This window comes from Lepidochelys olivacea (genome assembly GCF_965140295.1).
Source record: "Lepidochelys olivacea isolate rLepOli2 genome assembly, chromosome: 8".
Lineage (NCBI taxonomy): Eukaryota > Metazoa > Chordata > Testudines > Cheloniidae > Lepidochelys > Lepidochelys olivacea.
Genome location: NC_140418.1, coordinates 7,715,174 through 7,727,233, shown reverse-complemented (window position 1 = coordinate 7,727,233; position 12,060 = coordinate 7,715,174). Strand labels below are relative to the sequence as shown.

The following is a 12,060-nucleotide window of genomic DNA, read 5'->3' as shown; positions in this document are numbered from 1 at the left end:
GCTACGTAGGAAGATAAACAAATGTATATGGTCACAGTGTAAGCAATTATATATTGTAATACTTTCAAATTCTTACTAATTGTAGCTTTTTAGTATGTTAGAAAATGGTAAATGAGATATTGCTTATTTACTAGATAACTTTTTGCTTATGATTTGTGTTAGGATGGTAACTGGAATTTAATTAAACAAACACACAGACGTGCATATAAAATATATTTTATTAAACAAACCAACCAAATATTTTAGATACATAAGATAAGTTTATCAAATATGTTTCATGTTTACAATAAAATGATTTATAAAACAGAGGGATTAACTGTAGTCAGTGAACTAAACTGATGATGTTTAAATATGCCTAAGTGAAAGTGACTGGAGCTTAAGTTCCTACTCACCTAATTCTCTTGAAATGAGAGTCTCTGAAGTTACTTGGGGAGACTGTTGTGCCATATTCATAAAGCTGTGACCTCAAAAGTTAGAATCAGGAGAAAAACATCTTTCTTTATATAAAACAGCAGCCTTTAATGCAAAGTTTTTGATAGAGGCTCATGGATTCACCACATTTATTTTTTGTTTAAATGTTTTAAGAGATTATAATAAATTTAGGCCTTAACATATTTTGTATTAAATTCAGATTTCATTTTAAATAGATCTTTAAAAAGAAAAAAAACCCAATCATTTAAATAAAATTAAAAAATCTAATTTAAATTAACAATCCAATTTCTTTGCTTTTTTTTTTTTAATCAATTTTCATCCACTCTGCCCACTAGTAGTTACATTTTGGGATAGAACAGTCATTTACCAGGTTTTATTACTAAAGCAGTTTGTTCACTGTTCTGCAGACTTCAAAGCCTTCTACAGATGACTGGCAGCGTTACTTTAATGTAAACAAATCCATTGTTTGCTAGCTGAAACCAAGTAAATAATCAATGTGTGTTCAGGATATAAGCATAAATCAATGTTTTCTTTTAAATGAATCCAGTTGAATCAAATGAATGAGAAATTGGCCTGCTCATAGTATACAAGTACAGGGAAAATACTAAATATATCTGGGTCAGTTTATCACCTTCTTTCTGTATGTTATGACCTTTCCATCTTAGATACATTTCTGGCCCCTATCATCACAGAATCTGAGTGCCTGAATATTTAATGTATTTATCCTCACAAGATCCCTGTGAGATAGGACAGTGTTATTTTCCCTTTTACAGATAGGAAACTGAGGCACAGAGATCCTAAGTAACTTATCCAAAGTCACACAGAAAATCTGTGACAGAGCAGGGAATTCAATACAGGTACCCTAAATCATTGGACCATCCTTCCTTGCCCCCAAAATTCTCAAGTTCATCCAAATATCACTACAGGAGTAATAGCTGTACCTATAATTCATACAAAAAGGTATAAATGAAGTACAAACAAGAACGTCCAATTTGAAAACAAAACAAAACACAAGTTAGAGAAGTACAGAGAGGGATCTGTTCTGATAAGTGTGTGTGAATGCCACAATGTTATACGTAGTTTTGTTGTATCCATATTGTCCCAGGATATTAGAGAGACAAGGTGGCTGAGATAATATTTTTACTGGACCAACTTCTGTTGGTGGGAGAGACGAGCTTACAAAAAGTTCTTCTTCAGGTCTTCCCAGACTGCAATTTGTCAGTACGAGGCTAAATCTCATCAAATTGTATGCAAAATAATTTGTAAATCCTGCTGCATTCAAGCCATCGATCACACGAGTTATGATAAACAACATACTGAGCAAGAGACGGTTGTCAGATCTGCTCACGCACAGCTCGTTTGTCAGGCATTTGAATGATATCCTTCTACATTCTGCAGTCTCCAGGAAGGAATTGGCCCCTTAGTAGAATTGGCCCCTTCTCTGGGACTTTAGAACCAGGCTTTTGTGTTGCCATTGTTGTTCTGTGGAACCATACGTTGGTGAACTCTTAGACTTTGTCTACACCAGTTTCAAGTGGGATAAAGCTACACCCGTATGAGTCTTAATTTACCCTGTCTACATTGGGGGTTGCACTGGTGCAACTACACCTGTGACTGTCCAACAACAGCTGTAATTGGAGCAAATCCCCAGCATAGACAAAGCCTCAGAAGAGCATTCACAATTTACATGAAAGGAAATCAGCATACAGTTTTGGAAACACATATGGGAAATGAGGAAAGTCCTGCATATTGGAATAAAAATACACCCCCTTATTTAGAAGTACAGCAAGCTCTGATCCTCCTGCCTGTAGAAAAGAGACTGGCTTGCATATTTATACAGAGATTTTGTTACAGACTGTCATTTTCTTTAAGGATTGAAGCTGCACTTACTGAGCCTTATTCTTCATAATCACCAACCAAGCAAGCACTTCAAAACCATACAAGTGTGGCTTATAAATCCAGTTTTAGTCAAGTAAACACAATTTTCCCCCCCGAACACTGTCTCTAAGCCTGCCCCACTGCAAACTCATTAGAAAGTTACACTTGGAATCATTCCAATGTTTGTGATACAGTGGGCCAAGTTGTAATAAATATCAATGGTATCAGCATCTAACCTCATGAGAGATCCTCTTTGCTTTAAGCTTATGGGCCACATACACAGTCACTCAAAAGACCAGGACAGGAGTTGAAAAGGGTACTTTTAAACTGTTGGGCGTCAAGTAATTTGGTCTTAAAAAATTACTAAAATATTTCACTTAGAAAAACAAGAAATGGAAGACCAGCTCGTACCAACTGCTTCTCTCATTGCCAACTCAGAGATTTGGCTTCCACTATTTAGTCACAGGGGTCCTTTTATATACCTTCAGGCAATGTTTCTCAACCTTTTTGATACCAGGGACCAGCTTGCTGCCTTCCTAAACTGTACCAGGGAAATCTCAGGGCCCGGCACCACTCAATGGACCAGTTATTGAGAAACACTGCCTTAGGGGACACCATGATCAAGACCACCCAAAATAATCGCAATTATTAACTACAGCTGTTTTATTATTAAAGGAAAAGAAAATATTAACCACAAATGACCAAACACAAATGATAAACTGGCTATTTCCATTACAATCTCTTCTACATGTCTCTCTACATCAGTGGTTTTCAAACTTTTTTTTCTGGAGATCCAGCTGAAGAAAATTATTGATGCCTGTGACCCAATGGAGCTGGGGATGAGAGGTTTGGGATGTGGGAGAGGCTCAGGGCTGGGGTGCAGGAGGGGGTCAGGGCTCTGGGCTGGGGGTGCAGGCTCTGGGCTGCGGATGAGGGGTTTAGGGTGCAGGAAGGCGCTCCAGGTTTGGGGTGGGGCTCAGGGGACTGGGACATGGGGCTGGGGCACAGGCTTACCTCTGGTGGCTCCTAAGCATGTGGATTTGTGAGAGGACGTTAACTAAGATGGTGCCAAATGCTTAAATCATTACAAGAATTTTAAATCTTGTTGGAATATTGAAATAATTTAAAAGACTAACAGTTTTTCCTGTTAGTCCCCAGGTGGTTAGACCATATATTCCTGGAGAGGAGACGGGCTAAATATTGGTAATCAGAGAAGTAGTGGGATTTAATTGGATTTAAGATTCTTAGTGTTGGTTAATTGGCCTGTCTCAAGACAACAACTCCTTAAATGCCTTCTTCTAGTAACCTATTTAAATATTTTCTCCTGTTTTCATAAGATATAGTAAGATTGCTTACTTTGCCAACTAGAAACTGGCTGGTGGTTATTAATAACCAACAGGTTCACCTGCCCTAAACAAAGCTCTTTTGCCCACCTGTAAACATTCTTATTTATGTAAGGATATACTCAAGAATGGATTCACAGTAAGTTTGGGAAAGAATATATTTTGGTCTTAATTTACAGAGAGGAGTACACCTTGGAGGTGCTCCCAGTTTAAGCCAAGGGTTTGAACTCATGCTCAAGCCTAATACCCCTTCATCAACACACAAATCGTGCTAACCCAGGGCTCGGACCCGAGGTCCCAGGAGTCCACGAGGGTGGAAGGTCTGAGCCTGAGTCAAGCTGGGACCCAGGGTTCAAGCCCTATTGTTTTGCAGTGTAGATGCAGACCCACTGCATTCTTGCTCTAGAAGTCTGCCAAAACCCAAAAGTATCCCACAATCCCATAGACTGTCTTTCTTTGTCCTCTGGACAGTCAAGTTTTCTCTCACTGCACCATGAATGAAAGGCCAGAGTGGCCACATTTTGGGAGGAAGATAGGAAGTCTGGGATATGGGCATTGAACTCAGGCCTGCACAATATAGTGTAGGTCAGGGGTTGGCAACATTTCAGAAGTGGTGTGCCGAGTCTTCATTTATTCACTCTAATTTACGGTTTCACGTGCCAGTGATAGATTTTAAAGTTTTTAGAAGGTCTCTTTCTATAAGTCTATAATATGTAACTAAACTATTATTGTACATGAAGTAAATAAGGTTTTTAAAATGTTTAAGAAGCTTCATTTAAAATTAAATTAAAATGCAGAGCTCCCCGGACCGGTGACCAGGACTCGGGCAGTGTGAGTGCAACTGAAAATCAGCTCGCGTCCCGCCTTTGGCACGCGTGCCATAAGTTGCCTACCCCTGGTGTAGGTGCTGGAGCCCCAGGTTGGGACCCAGGATTCAACAATTCCTAACCTGGGGTTGCAAATGAGTGTAGATACAAACCCAGGGACTGCTAACTCAAGTTCTACTAACTCTGGGTTTACATTGTAGCGCAGGTATACTCATAGAGTCAACAACTTAGGCTAATTACATTGAGTTATTTAATTTTAAGACAGTTTTGAGAACTAAAACCTCTTATATGAAAAACAGGAGTGTCTGGACATTTTGAAAACAGTATTTAATCTCCTGTAAAACTCTGATAAACTTGAAACAATATCTCAGAAAATGGAGTTGAAACAAACTTTCAAAGTTATCTGAATCTTTCCTGCCACAAGAAGAACAAAAGGCAGTTAAAGAAATGTTGCATATTAATTAAACAAACTGCATATTCAGGAGCTGAAAGTGTCATTAGGACGATCCCGAAGGCATGGAGCCAATTATAAGAATGACAGCAACCAATCTGAATCTAAACAAGCATGAAAGAGGTGTGTTTTCCTATAATTTAATGAAAATAAGGAGAAGGGTATAAAAGACTCTGAAATGAGCACCCCATATTCAGGGCCCCTGCTACTCTGCTTAGAGAGAAAGCATTTCACAACTCATCCTGTCCATCTCTAGAGGTAAGCTGCCTCAGACAGATAAGAAAATCAGAGATGACTCAAGAAGAAACCAATCCAAGTAAACCTCCCCACCAGAAACAAAGGTTTTTACCTTTAAATGAAACATAAGTTGGAAGTAACCAGTTCTGTTAAATGTTTCCCACCACAAATGTTCTCCAAGTTTAAAGAATAAAGACTTCAGTGTGTTTACAAAAGAAGTCAATTTTAATAAGGATATTTCTAGAATTCTTTGTGTGGGCTTAAACTCCAGTTTTCCTTTGGGAAAAAAGGGGAGGGCGAAATTGGAATAGGACCACTTGACTTCTAGATTTATTGCTTGGATATCATAACCGTGCATTCCTTTCACAATCACATTTCTTCCTAAAAAAGTGTTCACTTGGTTAGTCTGCTTGATGTTTGCTCGTCCTGGGAAGACAGAAGCAGAAACTTTCTGGAATTTCTTTGATTAGCTTTAACATTTTGTAATGTAATAAGCTAAATGTGCAATTTTATATTTCTAAACATTCTAGCTACAGTAGAACCTCAGAGTTATGAGCACTTTGGGAATGGAGGTTCTTCATAATGCTGAAATGTCCGTAACTCTGAACAAAATATTATGGTTGTTCTTTCAAAAGCTTACAACTACAACTGATTTAATACAGCTTTGAAACTTTACTATGCAGAAGAAAAATGCTGTTTTTAACCATCTTAATTTAAATTAAACAAGCACAGAAACATTTACCTTATTTACCTTGTCAAATCTTTTTTTAAAAACTTTCCCTTTTTTTAAAGTAGTTTACGTTTAACAATACTGTACAGTTATTTGCTTTGTTTTGTTTTTTTTGTCTCTGCTACATGATTGCGTGCTTATGGTTCCAAATGAGGTGTGTGGTTGACTGGTCAGTTCATAACTCTGGTGTTCTACTGTATAATACTCTTGTACCTATACCTTAATATTCAGTAAAGCAGCAAACAAGTTTATAACAACTTTAAAAATTTATAATAATTTTATTAATATTTTTGCATCAGTATTGAGGTCTCTTCCCCACAGGATCCTTGACTGGCTCTTGAAAGTCAGGATCAGGAATTAAATACTCCATGCAGCTTTACACTATTTTTCCTAATTGCGTCATCGATATAAGTGATGTTCTACAGCCACTCCTCAAGAAAGAAACTTCAGCAACAGGCAGGAGTTCCAGCTTTAACAAAGTGGACCAACAAGCTGCTGGAGGAAAATCTATTAAAATCATCCAACAGGTTTTCAATTACACTATCCTTCTAAAGCGGAGTTTTGGTTCCCCATACACCTCATCTGAAGGCTTACTGCCATTGTCCATGCTTTACCTATTAACTGAAATAATGATCATTACTGGAACTATCAGGAAGTGACCTAAATCATATTCCTCTTCCCATCAAACAACCTGACACTTCTGTTATTCTAGGATTTAGCCCTAGTTAACATTGGAGGGGTGGGGGGGATGTTAGAATAAAGATCCCTTATTCAGCAAAGAAGTGGGAATACTAATGCAGTATGCGAATGGTAATTCTCTACATGGATTTCTTAACTTTATTTTCAAAATACATTTTCAAAGTTCACATAGGAGAAGTGACTCCCACCATACGTGGCGCTGTAAAAGATGGGCACTTATTGCTGTGAAAGCACTCTGTGGATATGTCCAAACTTTCAGTTTCTAAAATACCACAAAAGCCTCAAAAGAGGGTGCTAGACAACACTACAAGCACTAGATCAGAAAGTAATTTCTGTTCATCATAACAGTAAAAGTAATATAGAAGTTAGAATTTAGTCTTGCATAGAGAAGTTGCGGGCACACATTGGGCATGCAACCCCAGTCCAAAACTGCATGACCATTCTCTCCTCCAGGAGAGTATGACAGGATGCCCCTAAGAGATCACCATAAATGCTTCTTTCATTATACACTACGGCAGAGGTTCCCAAACTGTGGGCTGTGGCCCAAAGATGGGCTGTGACACAGTCCCGGGTGGTCTGCTGGCACAACCATAAGTGCAGTTTGGGGAGGCAACACCCCCTCCCAAACTGTGTACATTGATAGTGGGGAGGCACAATTTAAAAGTTTGGCCACCCCCCAACAGCTTGAGTCATGACTCCACCCCAGGAAGGCCCACTCCCACCCGCAGGGCACCTGGCACCACCCTGTCCGACTGGGAAGCAGACAGCGAGGAGGAGCTGGACCCCAGGCATTCCCAGGCAGGGGGTGCCTGTGAAGTGCATCGGGGTGCTGGGTGGGTGACTGGGGCAGGGTTCCAGGTGATGAGCTCAAGGCACTGAGCAGGCTGCTGAGGTGGAGGGTTTCGAGGGGGATGGCTATGGCACCTGCCTGGCCCCTTTGCCCTATCGTTGGCCCTGGTCCCAGCTAAGTGTGGACACACAAATGCCATTACAATAGCAGGAAAGCGGCTGAATAGACACACACTGAACCCTATTACATGTAATCAGTTGGTGGCCATGACACTACTGAGTAACAAAATCACAGCTATAGCTTGAGCATGAACAGGTCGCTAGAGATGGTTGTTCCAAAACAGCACTGAGATACAATGGGGATACAGTAGAACCTCAAAGTTATGAACACCTCAGGAATGGAGGTTGTTCATAACTCTGAACAAAATGCTGCGGTTGTTCTTTCAACAACTGAACACGGACTTAATACAGCTTTGAAACTTTACTATGCAGAAGAAAAATGCTGCTTTCCCTTTTTTTTTTTTTAAAGTAGTTTACGTTTCACACAGTACTGTAGTGTATTTGCTTTTGTTTGTTTGTTTGGTCTCTGCTGCTGCCTGATTGTGTACTTCCGGTTCCAAATCAGGTGTGTGGCTGACTGGTAGGTTCATAACTCTGGTGTTCATAACTCTGAGGTTCCACTGTACTTTTATTTAAGTCTCTTGTGTGATCAGTTTGGCACCTTATCAAGGACTGGGAAGGAGAGAAAAAGCAGGCATCCTTTTAACATGCCACAATGCATATCATCCTTAAATGAAAGGTTAGAATTCTATTTCTGAGGAAATATTGCAGAAAACACCTGCTCCTTTAAACAGGGCAGCCACATTTCAGGAAACTCCAGTTACTAATTTGCCATTCTGCTCATACAGTGAGGTGTTTGAGGTTCTTTTAAAATAATGAACAATGTCTGTGTCCATCACAGGAAAGCAGTTTTCCAGAGCATTCCTGTACATATACATATGGGGAAGTTACCCCAGGGTTTGGCATTTTTGACTGAAAGAACATAACAAAACAGGTCATGCATTTTTAGAGGGGAAATCTCAAAAGTAATATTCAGCCAATGACACAGTTATAGACACTTCTGCCCTAAAATCATTCTCAACAATCTTGCTATCTGGAGCTCTGTAGGGAGGTCGCTATAATGGGATTTAAACCATGCTAGAAACATAGTTAGCAGAACCTTTTAGTTGATGAGTAATGCGGGAAAACCAAATAATGTCTCATAAAAAGCTAAAATCAATTTTACAACAATAAAAAAGAATCGTTGTTTAAATGGAGGATGAGAGGGACCAGAGCAACCATTACATTAGACAGATGGGTAGTGCAGACTTAAGGACTTTTAGAAGAGCAAAATTTAGAAATGAGTAGAGTCACTAACTGAACGAAGGGCCAGCTGAGTGTGGAAGGTGCAGTACCCACTAGCTAACTCAAACCAGAGATAGACAGCTGCAATCGAGAAGTAACTACAGTAATTTTTCACTAGCCAACTAAAAAACAGGACTTTGAAGCTGTGACTGACAGGCTGGGGAAAGGTGGCTATTACATTGTTAGAAAAAAGTAAGGCCAAGCTTCACAGGAGAATCTCATATATACATGTATATACGTGACCACAGGCAGAGGGGGGTGCCTCTGGTAAATGGAATCTAACTTAAAAGCAGGGCCCTGTGTACTCTTCAGAATTGTGCTCCATCAGCTAAACTTTAATTTTTTTAAGTTATATTTCTAGCCCTCATACTTAAGAAAATATTCTACATTTGACTGGAGCTGTAAATCTACAATGTATTGCCTGACTGGATTTTAAAACAATCTGAAATATGTGTTCAAAGAGAAAGTGAATACGCTGTTAATTTTGAAACCTAGTGATGACAATGTAAGTGTCTAATGCTGTTAACTGTTTCACTGCTGATCATTTTAACCAACATTCAGCTAGTGAGCTTATCCCAAACTGCTTCCCGCACCTTTTCACATGCCAAAAGCTCCAGATGTCTCTTTTCCATTTCCAAAGTCTCCAGCTTCCCCCCCGCCCCCAATCATTTAAACAATACAGTTACATGTTCTCAATGCAAATTTCAGCACACTTGAAAATTAAATATTTAAGGGAAGTGTAAAATAAATTTAATTTGATATCATATTAAATAACACAGGGATTACTGTACTGGTTTTATTATTCATTTTCATATTTAATTCAATACAAAACTCCTTTTTAAAATGTTCGGCAGCTGCTGCAGTATCTACAGTCTGCAGCACTGGAGTGCTGTAGAACTCAAGGGCCTTGCCACAGAATATAGGTCACGCTTGCCACAGAGTACAGAGCGCCTTGGTAAAGATGTCTTCATTTGTTCATCCATATCCTGACCAACAGACTCTTCCTTTACATCACTCTGCAAAGACTCCTCTCATCAAATCAGCTCCACAGAGCTCTGCATCCACTTTCCTCAGCCAGTGAATTGTGGCCACGATGGGGAGCAGAGATGTTTGAACGAGGGGTGAGCCAGGACTGAAAAATACTTACATGCTACAACGAAAAAAATCCCCAGACCGGCCAACCCACAGATGGGACACACTCAGAACTCAGCTACAGGAGAAATAAAGCAGCCCAGGATGATGACAAGGTAGCAAGGCAAAGGAAAATCCAGTCTCCAGCCAAGGCTACTCAGGAACGAGAGAATTAAGTACAGCCTATGATAACAGGTTCCCAGCGAGTTCAGGAAGCTATCAGTTTACCAGATTAAAAACTTGGCTGTACCAAGCATTAACTACTGCTTGTCATTCAGCACGTGGGATCCAACCCCACACAGGAGCTTTTGCGACTCCAAACATCCGTCTTATCCTTACAGGTCCAGAGCACACATAAACAATGAGAAGTTCACAGTCGGGGAGAACAAGGGTCTAGATCAGAGACTCCTCACCAAGGTGGGGAGGAAGGGGAACCTAGAGCAGGGGTTCTCAACTTTTTTCTTTCAGAGGCCCCCCCAATATGCTATTTAAAAACTCCACGGCCCCCCTGTGCCACAGCTGTTTTTCTGCATATAAAACCCAGGGCCCGTGTTGGAGAGCAGTAATCAGGGCAATTGCCCAGGGGCCCCCACCACAGGGGCCCCACAAAGCTAGGTTGCTCAGGCTTCAGCGTCAGCACTGGCTGGCGGGGCTCGAGGCCTCGGGCTTCAGCCCCATGTGGTAGGGCTTTGTCTTTCGGCCCTGGGCCCCAGCAAGTGTAATGCTGGCCCTGCTTGGCAGACGCCCCCCCCCCCCCCGAAACCAGCTCACAGCCCCTGGACCCCTGGTTGAGAACCACCGACCTAGGGTACCCAGTTTAAAAAGCTTGAATTATCATTGGTTGGGAAGCACTGGCCCGTGGGATGCACCTTTAGAGCTCGACTTTGGGCTGTGGAATTGGTTGCAAACGGAGAATAAACTTCAGGCTGAATCCCTAGAGGAAGGCACCCTGGAGTGCGTATGTACACAGCACTGTATTCCAGGGGATGCACGGGTACCCCCGAGGAGGGCGGAGAGGGAACTTCATATTCTGCAGCAGAAAGAAGAGGACAGGCACAGCTAAACACAGAGGGGGAAAAGGAAGGCTGGCAGCTCCAGTGAGTGTCCAGGTCCCTCTGGCCTTTCAGCCTGCCCCATACCCCCAGTCCTGGGAGAGGGATCTAGGAGGCATACCCTGGGGGAAGGGAATACTCGACAGCCCTTACTCCAGAGGAGGTGGTCAGGGGGACGGAAGAGATCCTTAGCCACCCCTTTACTGCAGAAGGGGGCTTGCAAGGGGCTGGCTGCTTCAGGAGGAGGAGTGGGAGGGGTTGGGGGAGACTTTGGGTGCCGGGCTGGAGGGGCAGGTCCCCAGGAGACTGGGGAGGGTCCCCAGGCTGGGTGCCCAGAGAGTGGCCGGGAGAGGGCTCAGCTCCGGGTCAGGGTCTGCGAGGTGCAAGGCGAGGGGCGCCGCGGGAGGGACCCCTCCGGGAGACGGGGAGGGGTCGGTCCCTGGCGATGCCCGGCCGGGAGGCAGCCCGCGGGCTCCGGCCGCCCCTTACCTTTGTGCCCGCTGAAGGCCCCGTACCAGGAGAGCGAGAGCAGGGCGCAGAGGCAGCCGAGCAGCAGGGTGAGGAAGGTGCCATGGCGGAGCCTCATCTCCTCCTCCGCGGCGGCGGGGGAGGCCGCATGTCCCGGGCGCTGCGCGGCCTCAGCCTCCCGGGCCCCGGCCCCGGCGAGGAGCGGAGGGGGGGGCCGCCGCGGTGGGCGGGAGGGACTCGCCGCCGCCCGCTGCCCTCATGCACTGGCCGCGCCCGGCCGGGCCGCCGGCTCCAGCGGGATGGGGCTGCGGCTCGCGGTCCCCGGAGCAGGGAGGGGGCTGCCGCCGGGGAGGGGGAGGGGCGGGGATGGCACCGAGTTAAAGGAGCCGCGCACATGCGGCGGCCGGGCGGACGTGCAAGGGAGGTTGGGGGGAAGGGGCAATGTGCGTGAGCAAGGGCGCCGCGCGCCTTGCCGTGAGCGGGGGGCGGCGTGTTCACGTGTGCACGCGCAGGCAGGGGCTCGTGAGTGTGCCCGGGCGTGCCCGTGTCAACGGGGCCCTGGGCTTGTGCAAGCTGCTGGGCTCGTGCGTGCGGGGGCAAGCGTGTGCATGGGGTGTGT

At 43.6% G+C, this 12,060-nt stretch overlaps 1 protein-coding gene across 1 annotated transcript in view; it reads right to left on the bottom strand.

Annotated features, from left to right (window-relative positions):
* MGAT4B (alpha-1,3-mannosyl-glycoprotein 4-beta-N-acetylglucosaminyltransferase B) overlaps positions 1-11,743 on the bottom strand; it is a 90,163-nt gene extending 78,420 nt beyond the window's left edge. The window contains exon 1 of the mRNA XM_084636173.1: positions 11,463-11,743. Within this exon, the coding sequence (XP_084492299.1) occupies positions 11,463-11,559 (97 nt within the window). The 5' untranslated portion in view covers positions 11,560-11,743. The remainder of the gene's footprint in view (positions 1-11,462) is intronic.
* Positions 11,744-12,060: the final 317 nt, after the last annotated feature.